Source organism: Hypomesus transpacificus, unplaced genomic scaffold (assembly GCF_021917145.1).
Source record: "Hypomesus transpacificus isolate Combined female unplaced genomic scaffold, fHypTra1 scaffold_61, whole genome shotgun sequence".
Taxonomy (NCBI): Eukaryota; Metazoa; Chordata; class Actinopteri; order Osmeriformes; family Osmeridae; genus Hypomesus; species Hypomesus transpacificus.
This window is the reverse complement of record NW_025814034.1, coordinates 1,153,237-1,176,672: the sequence shown is the minus strand read 5'-3', so window position 1 is coordinate 1,176,672 and position 23,436 is coordinate 1,153,237. Positions and strand designations below refer to the sequence as shown.

The window sequence follows — 23,436 nt, the reverse complement described above, 5'->3', positions numbered from 1 at the left end:
CACCTTTAGCGGAGTGGAAGAAACGGTGAGTCTCGTGGATCACCTGCGCCGACTGGCTCCCTGTAGGTGCGGAGTGATTACAGAATCCGTACGATAACAATGTATTAACGGGAGATTTGTCTTAACACCTCCTCTGTCCCGAACCGGGGCCTGCGTTGGGTGGGGGCGCTGTGTCCTCTGGTATTCCCACACGCGCACACAAAGTAAAACTAAAACAAACTTCTCATAAAACTCTTACCACGTAACGGTAGAGGTTTATTACGCGCAAAGGTCTTCTAAAATTCTCAGCACAATTAAACTCCGTTAAGTTTAGAAATCGGGACGACGGAAACTTTGGTGACGACCAAGGGGTGGCAAATCACGGCGGCGGAAAGGCAGAGTTCGGTGAGGTTCTGTCGGTCGGCCGGTTGGGTTGGAGTATGACCTCTAGACCGGGAAACGGACACGGCGGGGACGAGTGTCCGCCGGTGTACCCAACAGCTGTATAATAGCCGAAAAATGAAAATAAAATTAAAATAAAAACAGAAACAGAAAAAAGGTGGCCGCTGGCCGCGGTGTGTCTGCGCGCGGCCCCGTGAGTCGCCCTCGCCTCGAGCCCCCCCTACTCGCTCAGCAGTTCCAGCCGGTCGCCATGTCCCGTGTGACGTCAGGGTTTGGAACCGGAGACGGGACTGGCGTTAAAGGGCTAGTGTCGCTGTATCTCGCCCCGAGAAATCAAAACATGTCCAGTAGCCGGCATCCACATCACCACCTACATCAGACCGTAATCACGGAACCATCAACAAACACAGAAATGAACACAGTATAATACAGTAGCCACGATATGCAGTACTATATACACTACACAGCAACATTTACATTTATGCATTTAGCAGAAGCTTTTATCCAAAGCGACTTCCAAAGAGAGTTTTACAAAAGTGCATCGGTCACTGCATAACAACGAGATAACCCCAAACATTGCGGGTAACCAAAACATGAAGCATACTGTGAAAACTAAAGACGTCCCAAAGGGAAGAGCCATAAGAGCATGTAGTTGAACAAGTTACAATTAAAAAATTTAAAAACATGAACCTCAAAAGTGCAAGGGGGTACCTGTGGGGAAAAAAGCAAAAAAAAAGCAAGCAACACAATATATATTACACAGCAAGTACAATAGTTTTAAGTCAGTTATAACTAACCAACAAGAGCAACAAGTCTCTCAATAAGAGTCATTGTGATCCTGAAACATCAGGTCCAGCCAATCATTCCTAAGTACCACTGTACTCCTGGAACGAGTGCGTCTTGAGCCTTTTCTTGAAGGTGGGGAGACAGTCAGTGTCACTGGTGGAGGTGGGGAATTGATTCCACCATTGGGGGGCCAGACAGGAGAAGAGCTTGTGTTGGGACCGGGTGCTCTTGAGAGGTGGGACCACCAGACGGTTGTCTGAAGAAGACTGCCGCTCTGGCAGACTGGAGGGCAGTGGTGACTGAAAGGAGGGCAGTCTCTGTGCAGTGGCCAGTCTTGAAGCCTGATTGGTTGGGGTCAAGCAGGTTGTTCTGAGAGAGAAGGTTAGACAGTTGGATAGATGCAGCAAGTTCAATTGTTTTTTAAAAGAAGGGTAGCAGTGATACCAGTCTGTAGTTCTGGAGGACAGCTGGGTTAAGGGAGGGTTTTTTGAGCAGAGGGGTAACTCTGGCCTGTTTGAAGGCAGAGGGGAAAGTGCCGGAAGTAAGAGAAGAGTTAAGGACATGGAGAAGAAAAGTTATGATGGAGGGGGAGATGGTTTGAAAGAGAGGGGAGGGGATAGGATCAAGGGGACAGGAGGTGGGGCGATGAGAGAGAATGAGGTCAGAGATCTCTGGGGGAGAGAAAGAGTTTAGACATTTAGTTGGGTCAGTCATGGAGGGTGAGAGGGTAGGAAAGGTGGGTTCAGGGAACCGACTGCTAATGTCAGCAACTTTTTTCTCAAAGGAGGAGAAGTGTGTCCAGTGATGCAGTTAAAGTGGATAACAGGGTGTTGATGGCAGTGTCAGTGGGGTGGGACATGAACAACATACTGTATAACACACTAATCACTATATACACACAAGGTGTTGGCGTGAGTGTGTTTGGCATGTTGGAGTGTGTGTGTGTGTGTTTGATTCAGGATACCAGGTGCTTCCTTTTTCTGCACTCCTGTGTTTTAGAAACACTCTCTGGATAAGAGCGTTTGCTAAATGACTAAATGTAGAAACCACACATATACTAACACACCTACGTACTCACTCTCTTTCACAGACAGACAGACAGACAGCAGACACACACACACACACACACACACACACACACACATACTCTCACAGATAGACGGAACTCGTTTCATTCCAGACCGCTCAGGTGAATCGCATGGGCCTCTGGTTCCCCCATGTGATCAAATAAACCAACTACAGCCTAGGAACGGGCGCTCTTCTTAAACAACAGCCCGTTTGGATGTAATACCAGTACATATGCGTTACAGCGTTTAACATTTAGTCAAACTATACTTGGTGAGTGTTAGTCGACTATATTCCACGCTAACAGTGTCAGGTTTGACTATTTGAATCTTGGGTTGAACGGTGTCGGAGTGGAAGCGGTTAGACTCCTCCTCTTGCGCACGCGCACCGCGACGGGATCTATTGTTGGTAGACTCACGCGCGCCAGTTAGCAACCTTGTGCAAACCGGGAGATACAGATATACGCACATACATATATATATATATATATATATATATACCAGGTAAACTATCTGCACCGAGTATCTACACGCTGTCATGTTTACCACGATCATGCGTATGTGTTTAGGCAAATGAATGCTGTTGAACTGAGCCGGCATGTGTTAGCTTGAACGTTGAGCTAAGCTAGGTTAGCAGCAGCTTCCTGAAGCTAGCCTAGGGAGGCTAAGCTAACAAGTTAGACTTTCTTTGTTGAGGAATGTTAGCACAGCAACCACGGCGAGCTCACCAACAAACACTCTAAAACATGTTAGTAAATTATTAAGTTGTTTATCTACTAAGATGTGATATTTATCTGACTAGCATACAGCTAAACCCAGCTAGTGGACCAGATACCTAGTTAGCTAATCTGTTTAAAGTGCTGGAAGTTGGGAAACTGTACGGGTCAGCATGCTGGGATAGACATGGTACAGCAGCTCGGCTAGCGGATCTTTCAGCCCCCATATTCCTGCTCGGTGCCCGTTGCAGCCTGTAGGCACCGCATATCAATCTTCAGTGTTCCTTGTTCTTGAGAGTTTGTGAGCAGGTTTGTGTTACATGGTTAAATGCAGGAGTTCTTTGTGCCAGTACTGTTCAGCGGAGACAAGAGAGAGCGAGGCAGGGATATGGGTCGGCATGTGAATCCGGGTCCCAAGCGCAGGTATATACCAGAGTAGCAGAGTTACCCGCTAGTCCAAACCGGGCGTTCGAGGTGTGACTCTTGCCTTGTCTGTGCCGTAGAGCGATGGCAGACAGCGATGACGAGTTCGACCGCCGGCGGCGGGACAAGTTCCGGCGGGAAAGGAGCGAAATAGACCGGTCCAGAGAAAGGGAGGACCGGCGCCGCGAGGACTGGCCGGAACGGTGAGCACGCACTGGAGACTCACATGCCTTTTAGGGTGTATATTGTAACCTGTGTGTGTGCAGGGACTGGAAAGGTGTCCGTGATCAATGTGTAACAGTGTTTGTGTGTGCAGGGACTGGGAGCGTGTTCGTGAGAGGAGGAGGGACTACGATCGGGGGCGCAGGGAGCGCTTCTCTCCTCCAAGACACATCAGCCCCCAGCACAAACGCATGAGGAGGGACTGGTACGCCAGCAGTGTGTGTGTGTCCTGCAGACCAAGCCCAATGTCCTGTGTGTGTGTGTAGTAACCGTCCCGCCCCGCCACAGGGAGGAACATCGAGGAGAACCCTACAGGGGGGGCTATGAGCTGCCGTACGGGGGAGGACCCCCCTACCCCCCCCCTCCTGGACCCCAGGGCTGGGGCCCCCCTGACATGGCCCCCCTGCACCCGCACCACACACACCCTCTACAGGGCAGGTAGGACACACTGAGAGATCCAGCTCTTGTGATCTTCTGCCTCTGTATGTTGTTCTTCCCCTGAGCTCTGTACCTGGTCCTCCCCCAGACTGGGAGGGATGTCCGACCCAGACCTCCCTCCCCCCGCCCCGCCCTCCATGCGCAGCTTCAAGGAGTTCCTGCTGTCCAGCGACGACAGTGTGGATGAGACGGAGGCTGTGAAGAGGTACAACCAGTACAAGATCGACTACAGACGACAGCAGCTGCATGACTTCTTCCTGCTGCACAAGGAGGAGGAGTGGTGAGCACACACACACACACCTCTCACCCCCTGCTCTGTGCTAGGATAACATGTGTAGGGTAACATGTGTAGGGTAACATGTGTAGGGTAACATGTGTAGGGTAACATGTGTATGGTAGGGTAACATGTGTGGGTAACATGTGTAGGGTAACATGTGTAGGGTAACATGTGTATGGTAACATGTGTATGGTAACATGTGTATGGTAACATGTGTAGGGTAACATGTGTATGGTAACATGTGTAGGGTAACATGTGTATGGTAGGGTAACATGTGTAGGGTAACATGTGTAGGGTAACATGTGTGGGTAACATGTGTATGGTAGGGTAACATGTGTAGGGTAACATGTGTAGGGTAACATGTGTATGGTAGGGTAACATGTGTAGGGTAACATGTGTAGGGTAACATGTGTGGGTAACATGTGTAGGGTAACATGTGTAGGGTAACATGTGTAGGGTAACATGTGTAGGGTAACATGTGTAGGGTAACATGTGTGGGTAACATGTGTATGGTAGGGTAACATGTGTGGGTAACATGTGTAGGGTAACATGTGTATGGTAACATGTGTATGGTAGGGTATTATGTGTATGGTAGGGTATTATGTGTATGGTAGGGTAACATGTGTGGGTAACATGTGTATGGTAACATGTGTATGGTAACATGTGTAGGGTAACGTGTATGGTAACGTGTGGGTAACGTGTGAGTAACATGGGTGGGTAACATGTGTGGGTAACATGTGTAGGGTAACATGTGTAGGGTAACATGTGTGGGTAACGTGTGGGTAACATGTGTATGGTAACATGTGTGGGTAACGTGTGGGTAACATGTGTAGGGTAACATGTGTAGGGTAACGTGTGGGTAACATGTGTAGGGTAACATGTGTAGGGTAACATGTGTAGGGTAACATGTGTAGGGCAACGTGTATGGTAGGGTAACATGTGTAGGGTAACATGTGTAGGGTAACATGTGTAGGGTAACATGTGTAGGGTAACATGTGTGGGTAACATGTGTATGGTAGGGTAACATGTGTAGGGTAACATGTGTAGGGTAACATGTGTGGGTAACGTGTGGGTAACATGTGTATGGTAACATGTGTGGGTAACGTGTGGGTAACATGTGTAGGGTAACATGTGTAGGGTAACGTGTGGGTAACATGTGTAGGGTAACATGTGTAGGGTAACATGTGTAGGGTAACATGTGTAGGGCAACGTGTATGGTAGGGTAACATGTGTAGGGTAACATGTGTAGGGTAACATGTGTAGGGTAACATGTGTAGGGTAACGTGTATGGTAACGTGTGGGTAACGTGTGAGTAACATGGGTGGGTAACATGTGTGGGTAACATGTGTAGGGTAACATGTGTAGGGTAACATGTGTGGGTAACGTGTGGGTAACATGTGTAGGGTAACATGTGTAGGGTAACATGTGTAGGGTAACATGTGTAGGGTAACATGTGTAGGGCAACGTGTATGGTAGGGTAACATGTGTATGGTAGGGTAACATGTGTATGGTAGGGTAACGTGTGTAACTAGTCGCTTTGGATAATTCCGTCTGCTAAATGACAAAATGTTTTTCAGGTTCAGGTCTAAGTACCACCCAGATGAGGTGGGGCTGAGGAGGGCGGAGTCTCTCGCTGCTCTCAGGAACCGACTAGGTGTCTTCCTCTTCCTGCTGGACAACGGTTGGATGGACAACCTGTCACTTGACATGGAACACGCCCCTGCCATCCTCAAACTGCTGGATGCAGGTGAGGGCGGGGGGTGGAGGGGGTGATAGAGTTATATGTAAGCTGTTCTCCTCAGCGGTGATAAAGATGGAGGGATGATAGAGTGATATGTAACCTGTTCTCCTCAGCGGTGATAAAGATGGAGGGAGGGACAGATCATGACCTGCAGGTTCTGGAGCTGACGACAGGGGAGACGGGGGAGGTGGGGGGGGAGAAGGGGGAGGCAGCGCCCTCCAGGAAGGAGAAGACCCCCCCTGGAGACCCCCCCTCCCCCCCTATCCAGACACACAACCAGGTAACACGCATGTCTCATCATCCCCCTCTCTCTCTCTCTCTCTCTCTCTCTCTCTCTCTCTCTCTCTCTCTCTCTCTCTCTCTCTCTCTACATCCCTCTCTACATACCTCTCCCTCCTTCTCTCTCCCTATCACTCTTTCTGTCTCCTCCTATCTCTGTCTCCTTCTCTCTCCATCTCTCCCACCCTCTCCATCCCTCTCTCCTTCTCTCTCCATCTCTCCCACCCTCTCCATCCCTCTCTCCATCGCTCCCACCCTCTCCATCCCTCTCTCCTTCTCTCTCCATCTCTCCCACCCTCTCCATCCCTCTCTCCATCGCTCCCACCCTCTCCATCCCTCTCTCCATCGCTCCCACCCTCTCCATCCCTCTCTCCATCTCTCCCACCCTCTCCATCCCTCTCTCCATCGCTCCCACCCTCTCCATCCCTCTCTCCTTCTCTCTCCATCCCTCTCTCCATCGCTCCCACCCTCTCCATCCCTCTCTCCTTCTCTCTCCCATCTCTATATGCCACCAGGCAGGCACTAGGTGGTGACCTAAAACTTCCGCTTCCCAGGACTATTTTTCTGAAACGCACATCACTTTACAGAGCAATATCTATTTGGAATCGACTCTCTGTCTCATCACGCATTATTCAGAATAAATATAAATTTAGGAGGACAGTAACCCAGGAATTGCTACAAATGACCTTGTGAAAGCTGGAAATTGTCATGTTCTTTATAATAATAAATAATATAGTAATATTTTGAATGTAATTGCAATGTTTGAATTCTTTTGATTGTAATTTGTGTTGTTATTGCTTTGTGTAATTTGATGTTGTGAATATTTTAAAGAGGACCCCAGGAAGATTAGCTGCCATTAAATGGGCCACTAATGGGGATCTTAATAACAATTAAATGAAATCTCTCCCTCTTTCTCTTTCAGGAGGGAGGTGAGGAGTCCAAGCAGCAAAATGGAGAGAAAGCAGAAGGAGGAGAGGAAGAGGGGGAAGAGGGAGAAGAGGGGGAAGAGAAGGAGGAGAAGAAGAAGACTGTGATGGTAAAAGTGAGTGTCGGGTGGGATCAGGGGTCAGGGTGAGTGTGTAAATAAGAGGCAGCTGTACAGGGTGAGTGTGTAAATAAGAGGCAGCTGTACAGGGTGAGTGTGTAAATAAGAGGCAGCTGTACAGGGTGAGTGTGTAAATAAGAGGCAGCTGTACAGGGTGAGTGTGTAAATAAGAGGCAGCTGTGCAGGGTGAGTGTGTAAAAAAGAGGCAGCTGTACAGGGTGAGTGTGTAAAAAAAGGCAGCTGTACAGGGTGAGTGTGTAAATAAGAGACAGCTGTACAGGGTCAGTGTGTAAATACGAGGCAGCTGTACAGGGTGAGTGTGTAAAAAAGAGGCAGCTGTACAGGGTCAGTGTGTGAATAAGAGGCAGCTCCAAAGGTGTTTGGGTGTACCGTGAGGTGTTGTTAAATGTAGTATGTAAATACAGTCCACCAATCTACCATTGCTCACACCAAGCCCCGCCCCTTCCTCCTAGGCCAGGAAGAGGAAGCGGAGTGCGTCAGCTGACAGCGGGGAGGGGAGTGGCTCCGACAGTGACTCCTCCCCCTCAGAGGAGGGAGAGGAGGAGGAGGAGGAGGAGGGAGAGGAAGGTGACACTCATTATATGATTACCCGTCTTACACACACACTGTCACTGCTCTGTACTGCTGGTCTACTGACTACTTCATCACACTTTTAGCAGCACTCTAACCCCTGTGTGTGTGTGTGTGTGCGTGTTTCAGACAGGGGCGAGCGGAGGAAGGAGAGGGGGCAGGAGCGGGGGAGGGAGGAGGAGAGGGGGAGGGAGGAGGAGAAGGGTTCGGCTCAGCCCAGACCGCTCCACCTCACCACCTCTCTGTTCATCAGGAGTCTGGCCCCATCCATCTCTAAAGAGGAGATCACTGCTGTGAGTAGAGTTAGGGTTAGGGTTAGGAACGCAGCACAACACCTTCACAGGGTTAGGGTTAGGAACGCAGCACAACATCTTCACAGGGTTAGGGTTAGGCACGCAGCACAACACCTTCACAGGGTTAGGGTTAGGCACGCAGCACAACACCTTCACAGGGTTAGGGTTAGGCACGCAGCACAACACCTTCACAGGGTTAGGGTTAGGCACGCAGCACAACACCTTCACAGGGTTAGGGTTAGGCACGCAGCACAACACCTTCACAGGGTTAGGGTTAGGCACGCAGCACAACACCTTCACAGGGTTAGGGTTAGGCACGCAGCACAACACCTTCACAGGGTTAGGGTTAGGCACGCAGCACAACACCTCTACAGGGTTAGGGTTATGCACGCAGCACAACACCTTCACAGGGTTAGGGTTAGGCACGCAGCACAACACCTTCACAGGGTTAGGGTTAGGCACGCAGCACAACACCTTCACAGGGTTAGGGTTAGGCACGCAGCACAACACCTTCACAGGGTTAGGGTTAGGCACGCAGCACAACACCTTCACAGGGTTAGGGTTAGGCACGCAGCACAACACCTTCACAGGGTTAGGGTTAGGCACGCAGCACAACACCTTCACATCAGTTCTAGCAGAAGGATTCAGTGTGTCTGTATGGTGTGTATGATCTGTGTGTGTGTGTATGTGTGTGTGTAGTTGTGTCGCAGGTTCCCAGGGTTCCTGAGGGTGGCGCTGTCCGACCCCCAGCCTGAACACAGGTGAGACGGGTACACCTTCACTGCTGTTCATGGTGTGTGTGTTCATGGTGTGTGTGCAGGTTCTACAGGAGGTGCTGGATGTGTGTTCATGGTGTGTGTGTGTGTGTGTGTGTGTGTAGGTTCTACAGGAGGTGCTGGGTGACGTTTGACCGAAGTGTGAATATCAAAGAGATCTGCTGGAACCTGCAGAACATCAGGGTATGTGTGTGTGTGTGTTAAGGGAGTTACCGCTGGTGAAGATGTAGTTGTAATCATGGTAACGGTAGCTGTGGTAACGGTAGCTGTGGTGATGCTTGGTGCAGCTGCGTGACTGCGAGCTGGCCCCGGTGGTGAACAGGGACCTGGCCCGACGTGTCCGGAGCGTGTCTGGACTGACCCAGCATCGCTCCATCCTCAGACACGACATCAAGCTGTCAGCACGGCTGGTCCAGACCCTGGACACCAGACACGCCCTCTGGAGGGGGGGGGAGGAGGGGGGGAGACAGGTGAGGCATGGGAGGGCTGAAGTGTGTGGACCTGTGTGTGGAACTGTGTGTGGACCTGGAACTGTGTGTGTGTGGAACAGCCCTCCAACCCTGTGCTGGAGAACATCACTGATTACCTCATAGAGGAGGTCAGCGCTGAGGAGGAGGAGCTAACCGGCGTTTCCGGGGGCAACGACCCTGCCGACCCCACTAAAGACTCCGCCCCCGGGGAGATCACTGTGGAGAGAGACGACAAGCTGGTCAAGGTGACACACACTCACACACCCTGTGACCCATCCCCCCTCTCTGACCCACCCTGTGACCCATCCCCCCTCTCTGACCCACCCTGTGACCCATCCCCCCTCTCTGACCCACCCTGTGACCCATCCCCCCTCTCTGACCCACCCTGTGACCCATCCCCCCTCTCTGACCCACCCTGTGACCCATCCCCCCTCTCTGACCCACCCTGTGACCCATCCCCCCTCTCTGACCCACCCTGTGACCCATCCCCCCTCTCTGACCCACCCTGTGACCCATCCCCCCTCTCTGACCCACCCTGTGACCCATCCCCCCTCTCTGACCCACCCTGTGACCCATCCCCCCTCTCTGACCCACCCTGTGTTCCCCCCCAGGTCCTGGACAGGCTGGCCCTCTACCTGCGGGTGGTCCACTCAGTAGACTACTACAACAGCTGTGACTATCCTGCAGAGGATGAGATGCCCCACCGCTGTGGCCTGCTGCATGTCAGAGGCCCTGTACCCCCCAACAGAGTCAGCCAGCACCAGGGTACACACACACACCTCACACACACTGTGGCATGCTGCATGTCAGAGGCCCTGTACCCCCCAACAGAGTCAGCCAGCACCAGGGTACACACACACACCTCACACACACTGTGGCATGCTGCATGTCAGAGGCCCTGTACCCCCCAACAGAGTCAGCCAACACCAGGGTACACACACACACACACCTCACACACACACCTGTGTATTTATTCACACCTCTAACTATAACACCTGTGTGTGCATGCGTGCGTGTGTGTGTGCAGTGTCTGAGTGGCAGCGTGTGTGTGAGCAGCGTCTGTCTCCTCTCCTCAGCGAATCAGAGCAGGTGTCTGAGGAGGAGGCGGGGCTCCTGGGCAGGAAAGAGGCGGAGCAGGAAGTGGAGAAGTTCCTGGCAGCCAACAGCCAGGAGCTGGGGAAGGACAAGTGGCTGTGTCCGCTGAGTGGGAAGAAGTTCAAGGTTAGACCATCTGCAGTGTTTCCTCTAGCAGTGGGGGCAGGTCTGTCTGAACAAGCCCAATCAACATAGAAACACTGATCTGTCAGTGTGTGTGTGGGTGTGGGTGTGTGGGTGTGGGTGTGTGTGTGTGTGTGTGGGGGTGTGTGTGTGTGTGTGTGGTGATGTTTGTGGATCCAGTATTCTGACACTAAACTGATGGTGTGTCCCCAGGCTCCAGAGTTTGTCCGTAAACACATCCTGAACAAGCATGGAGACAAGGTGACTCAGGTCAGGAAGGAAGTCGACTTCTTCAACAACTTCCTGTCTGATGCCAAAAGACCCGCCCTCCCAGAGAACAAGCCCCTCCCCCCTCCCTCCCAAGGTGAGAACACACACACACGCATGAACACACACACCTGAACCGGATCTTCTTTTGTTACACTTCTTCAAACTGTGTGTGTGTAGGTGCTCCTCTTCCTGGGATGGGGTTTCCTGGTCAGTCTCAGGGGCAAAGCCTTCTGGGATACCCCCCTCAGCCCCGCCTCCCCATGCCCGGCTTCCCAGGTAAACACACCTCCGTCACCACGGTCACCTTAGGTAACCTGGAAGACAGGAAATATATATTCAGGATGGGGTGTGTGTGTGACCGTGTGTGTGTGTGTGTGTGTGACCGTGTGTGTTTCAGGTGGTGGCCCCCAATATCCCCATCACCAGTTCGGAGCAGGCCGCGGTAACTATGACAACTTCCGTGGACATGGAGGACATGGAGGCTACCCTGGGAGGAGTCGCAGCAGTGGCACCAGGTGTGTGTGTGTGTGTGTGTGTGTGTGGTACGCACCAGGTGTGTGTGTGTGTGTGGTACGCACCAGGTGTGTGTGTGTGTGTGGTACGCACCAGGTGTGTGTGTGTGTGTGGTACGCACCAGGTGTGTGTGTGTGTGTGGTACGCACCAGGTGTGTGTGTGTGTGTGGTACGCACCAGGTGTGTGTGTGTGTGTGGTACGCACCAGGTGTGTGTGTGTGTGTGGTACGCACCAGGTGTGTGTGTGTGTGTGGTACGCACCAGGTGTGTGTGTGTGTGTGGTACGCACCAGGTGTGTGTGTGTGTGTGGTACGCACCAGGTGTGTGTGTGTGTGTGGTACGCACCAGGTGTGTGTGTGTGTGTGGTACGCACCAGGTGTGTGTGTGTGTGTGGTACGCACCAGGTGTGTGTGTGTGTGTGGTACGCACCAGGTGTGTGTGTGTGTGTGGTACGCACCAGGTGTGTGTGTGTGTGAATGTGTGTGGTACGCACCAGGTGTGTGTGTGTGTGGTACGCACCAGGTGTGTGTGTGTGTGTGGTACGCACCAGGTGTGTGTGTGTGTGTGTGTGTGTGTGGTACACACCAGGTGTGTGTGTGTGTGTGGTACGCACCAGGTGTGTGTGTGTGTGGTACGCACCAGGTGTGTGTGTGTGGTACGCACCAGGTGTGTGTGTGTGTGTGTGGTACGCACCAGGTGTGTGTGTGTGTGGTACGCACCAGGTGTGTGTGTGTGTGTGGTACGCACCAGGTGTGTGTGTGTGTGTGGTACGCACCAGGTGTGTGTGTGTGTGTGGTACGCACCAGGTGTGTGTGTGTGTGTGGTACGCACCAGGTGTGTGTGTGTGGTACGCACCAGGTGTGTGTGTGTGTGTGTGGTACGCACCAGGTGTGTGTGTGTGTGGTACGCACCAGGTGTGTGTGTGTGTGTGTGGTACGCACCAGGTGTGTGTGTGTGTGTGGTACGCACCAGGTGTGTGTGTGTGTGTGTGTGGTACGCACCAGGTGTGTGTGTGTGTGTGGTACGCACCAGGTGTGTGTGTGTGTGTGTGTGGTACGCACCAGGTGTGTGTGTGTGTGTGTGTGGTACGCACCAGGTGTGTGTGTGTGTGTGGTACGCACCAGGTGTGTGTGTGTGTGTGTGTGGTACGCACCAGGTGTGTGTGTGTGTGTGGTACGCACCAGGTGTGTGTGTGTGTGTGTGTGGTACGCACCAGGTGTGTGTGTGTGTGTGGTACGCACCAGGTGTGTGTGTGTGTGAATGTGTGTGGTACGCACCAGGTGTGTGTGTGTGTGTGTGTGGTACGCACCAGGTGTGTGTGTGTGTGTGGTACGCACCAGGTGTGTGTGTGTGTGAATGTGTGTGGTACGCACCAGGTGTGTGTGTGTGTGAATGTGTGTGGTACGCACCAGGTGTGTGTGTGTGTGTGTGTGTGGTACGCACCAGGTGTGTGTGTGTGTGAATGTGTGTGGTACGCACCAGGTGTGTGTGTGTGTGAATGTGTGTGGTACGCACCAGGTGTGTGTGTGTGTGTGTGGTACACACCAGTGGTAAGTTTGGCTCATTAGGATTAGTGTTAATATTGCTCTGTGTATGTGTGTGTGCAGGGGGATGCGTGGAGACCCTCGCAGCATCATAGAGTACAGAGACCTGGACGCTCCAGAGGATGTGGACTTCTTCTGACTCCCCCCTCCTCACCCCTCCCTGAACACCTGTCCTCACCTCACCATGTACACAGAGAGAGTCTTTGTGAGAGCCTGTGTGTGTGTGTGTGCATGTGTGTGTTTGTGTGTGAGAGAGAGAGCGCACGCGTGTGTGTGTGAGAGAGAGAGAGAGAGAGAGAGAGAGAGAGAGAGAGAGAGAGAGAGAGAGAGAGAGAGAGAGAGAGAGAGAGAGCGTGTGTGTCTGAGAGAGCGTGTGTGAGAGCGTGTGTGTGTATGATAGTGTGTGTGTATGATAGTGTGTGTGTGAGAGCGTGTGTATATGTGTGTGTATGAGAGTGTGTGTGTGTGTGTGACGGGAGGTTAACACCCCTCCCCATCAAGGACCAATGGTTATTGTTGTTACCAATTGTTATAACTACCAATTAAAACATTATACACAAAACACCCCGCCTCCTCTCTCCTGTCCAGCCAATAGCGGTTCAGCAATCTTCCTCCTTCCTGTACCTCTTTGCCCATTCTCCTCTCCTCCGCATTCTCCACTTTCTCTCTTCCGTCTCTCTTTTTAGCTCTTTTTCCCTCCCTCCTCTCATCTCCCTCCACCTGGAGCAGAGGGATGGATGGAGATGTTGGAGAGGGAGGGTGAAGAGGAATGAAAGAGAGGCGGGTGGATTATTGGAGAGCTGAAGGAACAGTTGGCCGGTTGCCCAGTTCTCGCTTCCGTGGAACTGCCTTCTTTTGTTGCCAAGTTAGTTGACTTGCGACTCACCCTGAGGCATGGGTGGAAGCGGTGGTAAACCTTCCTTTAGCATTCCGGGACACCGGGTCGACGACAGCATGGGTGCTCGTACAGTATGACAGGTGAGTGCTCAACTCTATCCAACCAAGGTTAGAATAATGTAGTCAAAATAACGTAAAGTATATAAGCTATTTAAACTTTTGAGTACACACAAGGCAGAGGAAAGCATGAAGGATCTCCTAGTTTCTGATACTCGCACTGAAAAGCGTTCCTTCAGTGTTTCTCTGCGTCTCCTGAAACTCGCTGGGATAACATCAGTTGCAGACATTATAGAATACATGAATGCTTTATTGCCCATTCAGAAATGGTTTCACTTTCATAATTTTTTTTACATCTACTTAATACATTAATTCTAAACATTTACCAAGTGCCTTGTACATTCTGTATGTACATTTACTTACACTTGACTGTTAATTCACTCCGTTGACCTGTTGTCAGTAGATGGCTCATTTGATTGAGCTGTCGAGGCTGATTCTGTTCAGCCTCGACAGCTGGATCAGAACACGGTTCAACAAGTTCAACTCGTTTGATTACATTTCATGTAGCCTAGATAACAATGAGCCGAATCCTGAGAATAGAATTAGGACTAAATGCGCATGTAGTTGCGTGCTAAACTGTGTATTTTTTAGATAATGTATTTCTAAGTGAAGTTATTTATTGTTGTGTGGGGGCACTGCAGGTGTGTTCTGTGATTTGCATACGGCCAACGTTTAGGAGCGAGCTCAGGGTTAGAACAAGGACGCTTCTGTTTCACTGCTGTCCAGGCACGAGCCCCGGCCTTCACACCGCGCGCGTTACACACTTACACAACACACACACACCATACCAGACATACACACTCCACAACCACATGCAAATACACACACGTCACACACAGACCTTACACACACGCCAAGTTTACATCTCAGTATGTATGCAAATGTTCCAGGAAGTGCACGGCCTGCTGATGATGAAGATGATCATGATCATGATGAAGATGATGAAGTGTGTGTGTTTCTCCTCAGTTATGGGGCCTGACTCCTCCCCTTTCCCCCACATGACCCCAGGCGTCACCCTGGGCAACCTCACCGTGACAACATCGTTCAGCAACTTCACTTGTATGCATAGTGACGATGACTTCAAGTACCGCGCCTACACCTACACCTACCTGCTGGTGTTTCCTGTGGCATTTCTAAGCAACGGAGGGGCTCTGGTCGTCTTCCTGTTTCTGTCGCCACGACGATCTGCCTCCTCCGTCCTCATGACCAACCTTGCCCTGTCAGACGCCAGCTTCTCCCTCACCCTGCCGCTGCGATTGGCCTATTACTTCCAGGGTGCACGCTGGAACTTCCCTGATTGGCTGTGTCGGATGTGTGTGTTCTGCTTCTATCTGAACCTCTACACCAGCGTTCTCTTCCTGACCGGACTGAGCGTGCTCAGATGGCTGGCTGTGGTCCGTCCCCTGCAGCACCGAAGCCAGGCCACGCCCACCCGTGCCTCATTGGCCTGCCTGGCAGTCTGGCTATTTGTGGGTGGGGCCTCCGTCCCTTTCCTCCTGCAGGGGGTGAAGGAGAGGGCGGGGCTTGTACGCTGCTTCGAGCCCTCAGGGCTGCCGTCGTGGGAACGTGTCTTTGCCCTCAACTACGTGGCACTGGCTCTGGGGTTCCTCTTCCCCTTCCTCACCCTCCTCAGTTGCCACGGCAGCATCGTCCGCCGCCTGAGGGCGTCCACGTTTCGCCTGTCGCCACGGCGACGCGGGAGGGAAAGTCGCTCGGTGCGTTTGGTCTCCATGGTGACCGTCACCTTCCTGCTCTGCTTCCTGCCCTATCACGTGGCTCGGACCGTACACCTGCACGCCATCCGGGGGGGGTGGCCCTGCGGCGCCATGGTTACGGTGCAGAGGGTGTTGGTGGTGACATTGTGTCTGGCAGCGGGAAACAGTGTCCTCAACCCCCTCCTCTACTACCTGGCTAGCTCCGCCTTCAGAACCTCCATCAGCTCCGCCCCCCTCTGGAGGAGCAGGAACTGGTCCATGTCCACTTCCTCTTTCACGACCTGGAATGGAAACAGGATGGCTGTGAGAAGGAGGAGGGAGAGACAAACACACCAACACACACAAATGATGAGCTGCCTCAGACACACACACACGTTCGACCACACACACTCAGATGAGCAACTACACACACACACACATAGTAGACCACACAGACAGACCAGAAACCACACACACAGCCTGGCTCGCCCCTAGTACACGCACACTAGCACGTGCACACATATCTTACATATAAACACAGCCAGTGAAGTGGCAGCTGTTTTCAATCATGTGTTTACAAGTCTAAATCGTGTTCTTCAACTGTGCTCATATTGCTCTCATTCCAGCCCCCTCTCCTTCTCTCTCCTCCTCCGCCTATCTCTCTTATTCTCTCTCCTCCTGTCTCTCTCCTTGTTTCTCTCTCCTCCTCTTCCTTTCTCTCTTCTTCTCTCTCCTCCTCTTCCTTTCTCTCTTCTTCTCTCTCCCCCTCTTCCTTTCTCTCTCCTTCTCTCTTTTTCTCTCTCCTCTTCTCTCTCCTCCTCTTCCTTTCTCTCTTCTTCTCTCTCTTTCTCGCTCCTCCTCTTTCTTTCTCTCTTCTTCTCTCCTCTTCCTTTCTCTCTCCTATTTTCTCTCTCCTTTTCTCTCCGCCGCCTTTCTTCTTCTCTCTCCTCCTGTCTCTCTCCTTGTTTCTATCTCCTCCTCTTCTACAAGCCCTTTCTTTCTCTTCCTCTGTCCTCTCTTTTCTATTCTTGTTGGAAATTAAAGCATCTATTTTCATGTATTATATCAGTTCTTATTTAATAGCCTATATTGTATTTATGTCTACTGTGTAGCTGTTGCTAGCCATATCCTGATAATGTCATTGTTCAGAGTAACCTTGTTATAAGGTGCACGTAATAAATAAACCACTTTGACTTTGATGTTGAATCATTTATTATCGACTTCTCTGTAGGTACAGTAAAATGTAACCACATATCTGTCTAAAGATATTTCGAATCTATTGCATTTTTGTCTAAAACACCAACCTCTCTGATCTCTGCTTCTCCCACGAGACAACTAGCTCCCACAATGCACCGCACTGTTATGGTCTGGAGTGTAAACATGGCGACGGATGGAAGTATGCGCCCCAGCTGCGCAATCCAGAGAACGTTTTCCCGGTACCAACCGAACCCCGGGCGGTCCAGCTGCACGGTAGTGTGCCGGGAGTCACTCTTTCTTGTGGCTCTCCAGCGCTACGGGAAGGACCTTGGGTTTCAAGTGATTTTCCCGCAGGCCATCCACCCGAGTGACAGTCTGTATGATGCTACTGTTACCGACGGGGATTGTAAATTACGGGTTACCGTCGACCCAAGTCTGAACGGATTGGTTGAAAGGAATATTTTACGGTGCGGCTGCCGGCTACGGAACGTTAGCTTTGCTCCGGGGCTGTCCGTGCGTGAGGAGGCGAGAGATCGCAGCTCGTGTAAAACCTACCGAGTGGTAAGTCTGGAAGTTGTGGGTGATAGCGAAACGTGCGACGGGCGCGAGCCACTGACTGGGGTGAATGTGGGGCGGTTACCGTGGTTCGGGGTGAGTACCGGGGGAGATCCGGACCGGGACACCGGACAGGAAGCGGTGGGACCGTTCCTGCTGCCGCTCCGGGCTCAACGGAACACCTACCTACCGTTGTGGAACAACACCGACTACTACGGGGCAGCGTGGCGGGACACGCCCCCCTCGCACAACTTAACGGACACGGAGGAGGAAGAAGGAGAGGGTAAAGAGGAGAGGGATGGTTAGAGTTGCTGCTAGCAAGAGCTGCCTGTCAAGTGAACAGGCTGGTCATGTGTGTCATTGTATTTCCGCGTGTGTATATGGCATGGTGTCTGTATGGTATGATATGGTGGGTGTTCTACAGAGGTTAGCCCTGCAGTGACCATTCGAGAGCTTCAGGAAGAGTTCTCCCGATGGGGCGGGACTGGAGGCGGGGCCAGGCAGAGGGGCGGGGCCAGGAGGCGGCTGGTGGTCAGAGTTATGAACAAGTCCAAACTGGTGTATTATGGGAAGGCTGACACAAATTGTGAATGTCCTTATAAGGTCAGTACAGCACCACACACATGCACACACCACACACACAGCATGGAAACAAAAGCTTCAGATTATTATTGTTCTCCCGCCCCTCCCCCCTTCCCTCCCAGGCGCTGCTGGAGGTGCGTGACGTGTCGGCGGGTGTGTGTGTGGTTCTGTGGAACAGTGTGTGTGTGGAGTGGTACCGCAGTCTGAGACAAGGACAGTTGCTGTCGCTGGTCGGATACAGGGTCAAGAGGTCATTCAGAACCCAGGATCAGGACCCTGCGGAGATAGGTACACACACACACACACACACACTCACACACATTAACCCCCTCTCCCTCTCTCTCAGAGCTCAGTCTGAACTCACACACACACTAACCCTTCCCCTTCTCTCTCTCTCTCTCTCTCTCTCTCTCTCTCTCTCCCTCTCTCTCTCTCCTTCCCTCTCCCTCTCCCTCTCCCCCTCCCTCTCTCTCTCTCTCTCTCTCTCTCCCTCTCTCTCTCAGAGCTCAGTCTGAACTCCAGGAACCCAGCTGCTGACATCACCATCCTCCCAGAATCGTCTGTTTCCCTCTCACCGCCAAACCCCTCCTACAGCTTCCACTGCGGGTACACACCCAGGCATAACACATACACACAGGCGTAACACACACACACATATTCACTCAGACACAGGCATAACACACACATAGGTGTAACACACTCATACACACACACAGACTGCTGAGGGTGTTTCTGTGTGTCTTCATGTCTAACTTCCTGTCTCTCACAGGAAGGAACTCCTCGACTGCCCTCATGGCAACCTCTGTGATGTCATCGGCCTGGTGGTGTTTGCTGGGCGGCCTGAGCGAATCAGGAGCAAGGGTGAGGGTCAGAGGTTGTTATGGTGATGGTGGTACAGTAGAAGACAGGCAGACAGATATATATATGTATATATATACATAGCTGGGGTGGGGGGGGGGGGGGGGGTAGAGGCAAACCTTGCCTAGGGCCTAGCACTGTATATATATTATATATATATATATATATACATATATATATATATATATATATATTCCGTCTTTTTTGGAAAACAAGCCACATTTTCTATAACCTGCACCCCACCACAATGGGAGCTTTCTGTTTGTAAATCAGATTTTAACCCGCACTGAAATATATGCCGCACTTGATACGGGAACAATGAACATGAACAATGCACGAGTAGGCTATAGGCGATCTTACAGCATGCTCTAACACACATGCGTGGCATGTATCCTTGGGCAAAGCAATTCAACCTACTTGCCTCAGGGAAATGTCCCTGTACTTACTGTAAGTCGCTCTGGATAAGAGCGTCTGCTAAATGTAAATGTAGTATAAATTTAGCTAGCTTGCAAATGTACATTTACATTTATTCATTTAGCAGACGCTTTTATCCAAAGCGACTTCCAAGAGAGAGCTTTACAAAAGTGCATAGGTCACTGATCATAACAACGAGATAGCCCCAAACATTGCGGGGAGCCAAACATGAATCATACATTGTGCTTGCAACAAACCCTGCTGCCGCTGGAGAGCTGAGATGTGTAGATTCTGCCATCGAGTCTGTTTTACAAGACATCGACAGCGCATTCATTTTTAGGAACAGAGAAACGCAATCAAGGCATTTGTCCATCGAAAATATGTTTTAGCCGTCCTTCCTACGGTGCTTCAAGTGTTGAGCATTAAATTAGCTGCATGGTCTGTACGACTGTGGGACAAAGCCACTTTTTGTTTTGTTTTAAAACCGGGCTGTATGCCGCTTCGAAATATAAGCCGTACAACCACAAGAAAACTGTCAAATCAGGGTACAAGCCGTGGTTTTATTTCCGAAAAATACGGTAGTATATATATTATGTATGAACACACTAATGAACTGTGATTGTGTTGTGTGAACAGTGTTTCCTGTAGTGATGCTCTCTCCTCTCCTAGATGCTGAGGGGGCGGGGTTGTTGGAGTATTGCTGGCTGCTATTGGAGGACGGCACCACAGATCAGCCAATCGCTGTTCAGCTTTTCTCCACGTCTCAGCCTGAAACACACTCTAAGATACACCCATGTAATTACCACACACACACACCACACACACACAGAGATGGGAGTACAAATACTTTAGAAGAAAGTATTAGAAGACTTCTAAACATATCTAATTAATCTAAAGAAAAAGCTTTTAAAGGTTGAATAAATATTTTTGGTTAAAACGTTATTAACAGTTTTCAACAAAAAAGTTTGTTGAAAACAATGTTTGAAAAAAAAGTTTAGAAAGGTTGAAAAAATATTTCTGGAAAACATTTTAGAAAAAAGCTTTGAAATGTTGAAGTAATAATTCTACTACTTTTGACACACCATGCACACACACACATTTCAGTTCTGTCAAATCTTACCTTGTCCTCATGCAGTGTCGGTTGTCGTGGCAACCAGGATGAAGTTGATCAGGTCTCCAGAGTCCTCCCACCAACACCTCACTTCCACCAGCTACACACAGGTGTACTGTTCAGGTAACACACATACACCTACACACCTTCACACACACTGTATACACACAGTGATTTTAAATGACCTTGCTGCTGATTGGTTGGTTGCAGGCTCAGGCCACCACTCAAAGATGCCCTACAGGAGGCTCCGCCCAGTCCGACAGTTCGTCCAATGGCTGCAGAGCCTAGATGATGGACAGGTGCTGGACAGGGCTGTGGTTGGTGGATTCTTTAGCTACCCACCCCTTCCTGTCACCTTGGAAAACTTCATGAGGAGACAGAAAGGTGAGAGACCCCACACACCACCCTTAGGGCTAAGGGTCAAGATGTAGGCTCAAAGAAAACACAGTTTGGAATGGAAATGGTAATACTAACATGTGGAGTGTGTGTGTGTCTGTGTGTGTGTGTGTGTGTGTGTGTGTGTGTGTGTGTGGGTGTAGGGGTCCCACAGCTTCTCAGAGGGGAGGAGTTTCAGAGGGAGGTGAAGAGACTCCAGTACAGAGAAAAACGTACACTCTGTATCCAGGCAACCATCACCATGGTTTCACACTGCAGGAGAGGAGAGGTAACATACACCCAGACGCAGACACACACCACACACACCCTTACCACACACACACTCACCACACACACACCTGTAGTGACCATCATATCTGTTGCAGGAGGATCAGTGTTTGCTGTGGACAGACAGACGCTCAGCCCCGTCCTCCCCCCGCCTCCCGCCATCCTCCCCCCGCCTCCCCCCATTCTCCCCCTGCCACTCCCCCTTTAAACGCTCCTCCTTCTCCCCTAGCACCTCTCTAAATACCTCCCTCCGACTCTCCCCCATCACCTCTAACATCACCCCCTCCTCCCCTCTCAGACTCTCCCCCATCTCCTACCACCTCTCCCCCACCATTCACCCACCCTCCTCCCCCTGTTCCAGTGCCTGCCTGTCCCCCTCCTCATCTGGGTCGCCAGTCAAATTAAATCCCAGGCTTCAGACTCTTCCAGCAGGGTAAGGCCCGACTCCCTCAGCTGCATCTGCCCTGTCTCCACTTCTCCTCCCCTGACACCTGCTCTGTGTGTGTGTGTGTGTGTGTCAGGTCTAAGAGGAGACTCTTCAGGCCAGCAGAAGCAGCTTCCAGGAAGAGGAGGTAAGGTCACAGTTACTTCCTGCCTTGGTCTCCATGGTGACAAGGCTCTGATGTGTTATTATGGGATGTATTTTAACTGGAGATGTTGGCAGGTTGGCCCTCAACACACCACACACCCAGGAAGATGACGACTCCCACACTGGTCAGTGTGTGTGTGTGTGTGTGTGTATAATCTGTGTGTTTAGACACACACACACATCTATATAAACACACAGATTATACACACACACACACACATCTATATCATCTGTGTGTGTGTGTATAAGGAACCTTGTGGAGTGCTTCTATGGAGTTCCTGCAGAACAATGACGAGGAGGATGATGATGATGATGATGATGATGATCAGTCCTTCCTCACCGCCCCCTCCCACAACTCCTCCCACATGGGCATGGCCCGCGTTGCCATGGAGACGCTCCCACTGCGTTTCTGCTATGAGCGGAGGGAGGAACAGTCGGTTGCCTTGGCAATGCAGGCCGGGGACATTCGGAAGTGTCCAATCAGAGGAGCCCTGGAGACCTTCAGCCCCGCCCACTCCTACACCGGACACTACACCCTAACCCTGAGAGGTACTCACCACACACACACACACACACACACACACACACTACACTTTAACCCTGAGAGGTACTCAACACACACACACACACACGACACCTTAACCCTGAGAGGTACTCAACACACACACACCACACCCTATAGACACACAATCACTAAATCAGGAACAGTGTGTATTTACTAGGCACTGTGCAATATAACATTGTCTCTCGCCTCACCTGTCTCCCCCCCTTGTCTCCCCCCCTGTCTCCCCCCTGTCTCCCCCCTGCCTCTACCCGTCTCCCCCCTTGTCTCCCCCCCTCAGCACTGACAGATGGGGTGGTAGTGGATGCAGTGTTTTTGCCCGCCCCTCCCCATCCCCCTCTCTGCCCCCCCCAAACACACGCTAACCTCTGGAGCTCCATCCTGCAACATGGAGCCTTCTCCTCTCACACACCACCCCCTGCTGCTGGTGAGTCCCTCACACACACACACACACATACACACACACTCTCATCACACTCACACTCACATCCACACCCAGACACGACACTCACATCCACACACGACACTCACATGACACACACATCACATGACATCACATCACATCACATGACACTCACATCACATGACATCATATCACACTCACATCACATGACATCATATGACACTTACATCACATGACATCACATAACATCACATGACACTTACATGACATCACATAACATCACATGACACTCACATCACATCACATGACATCATATCACACTCACATCACATGACATCACATGACACTCACATCACATGACATCATATCACACTCACATCACATGACATCACATAACATCACATGACACTCACATGACATCACATGACATCACATGACATCATATCACACTCACATCACATCACAACACTCACATCACATCACATCACATGACACTCACATCACAGTGTAATGTTCTCCCTGTGCTCCTCTCCTCCTAGCCGACCTGATCGCCATGGCAGCGCAGCTGTCCAATCAGAGGCTGTTGTGTGTCCTGGAGGTGTGTTCTTTGGGCGGAGACGTGACAGAGCTTGTCCTATCACGAGCCTACCCTCTGAGAGACTGACACACACACCACACACACTCACACACACACACCACGCACACACTGCCAGTGTTGTGAGTCTCTATAAACAGTGTTTCTAATTTCTGTGTTTCTATTCTATAAACAGTGTTTCTGTTCTATAAACAGTGTTACAAAACATGTTC

At 51.0% G+C, this 23,436-nt stretch overlaps 2 protein-coding genes across 5 annotated transcripts; both read left to right on the top strand.

Moving 5' to 3' along the window:
- The first annotated feature begins 2,611 nt into the window (after positions 1-2,611).
- On the top strand, positions 2,612-13,329 carry LOC124465893 (serrate RNA effector molecule homolog). 3 transcript variants are annotated; one of them, XM_047017535.1, is made up of 21 exons: positions 2,615-2,726; positions 3,279-3,370; positions 3,451-3,573; positions 3,687-3,797; positions 3,881-4,030; positions 4,119-4,310; positions 5,885-6,054; positions 6,162-6,328; positions 7,250-7,369; positions 7,846-7,960; positions 8,093-8,256; positions 8,956-9,017; positions 9,137-9,215; positions 9,320-9,502; positions 9,583-9,747; positions 10,114-10,267; positions 10,530-10,723; positions 10,934-11,084; positions 11,168-11,266; positions 11,388-11,505; positions 13,111-13,329. In XM_047017535.1, exons 2-21 carry the CDS (start codon positions 3,336-3,338, stop codon positions 13,184-13,186), a joined length of 2,628 nt encoding a protein of 875 aa, XP_046873491.1. In that variant the 5' UTR covers positions 2,615-2,726; positions 3,279-3,335; the 3' UTR covers positions 13,187-13,329. The 3 variants fall into 3 exon arrangements, with proteins under 3 accessions (XP_046873489.1, XP_046873490.1, XP_046873491.1); XM_047017533.1 differs by lacking the exons at positions 10,934-11,084; positions 11,168-11,266; positions 11,388-11,505; positions 13,111-13,329 and having other exon boundaries at positions 2,612-2,735; positions 3,282-3,370; positions 10,114-10,543; XM_047017534.1 differs by lacking the exons at positions 3,279-3,370; positions 10,934-11,084; positions 11,168-11,266; positions 11,388-11,505; positions 13,111-13,329 and having other exon boundaries at positions 2,612-2,735; positions 10,114-10,543.
- Positions 13,330-13,755: 426 nt separating this feature from the next.
- si:ch73-71d17.2 (RPA-related protein RADX) lies at positions 13,756-23,430 on the top strand. Of its 2 annotated transcripts, none has more exons than XM_047017528.1 (16): positions 13,756-14,025; positions 17,035-17,730; positions 17,872-18,050; positions 18,152-18,317; positions 18,533-18,635; positions 18,799-18,890; positions 19,971-20,096; positions 20,437-20,535; positions 20,623-20,796; positions 20,952-21,076; positions 21,174-21,508; positions 21,597-21,647; positions 21,740-21,789; positions 21,914-22,213; positions 22,507-22,653; positions 23,169-23,430. In XM_047017528.1, exons 1-16 carry the CDS (start codon positions 14,019-14,021, stop codon positions 23,291-23,293), a joined length of 2,775 nt encoding a protein of 924 aa, XP_046873484.1. In that variant the 5' UTR covers positions 13,756-14,018; the 3' UTR covers positions 23,294-23,430. The 2 variants fall into 2 exon arrangements, with proteins under 2 accessions (XP_046873484.1, XP_046873486.1); XM_047017530.1 differs by having other exon boundaries at positions 17,027-17,730.
- Positions 23,431-23,436: the final 6 nt, after the last annotated feature.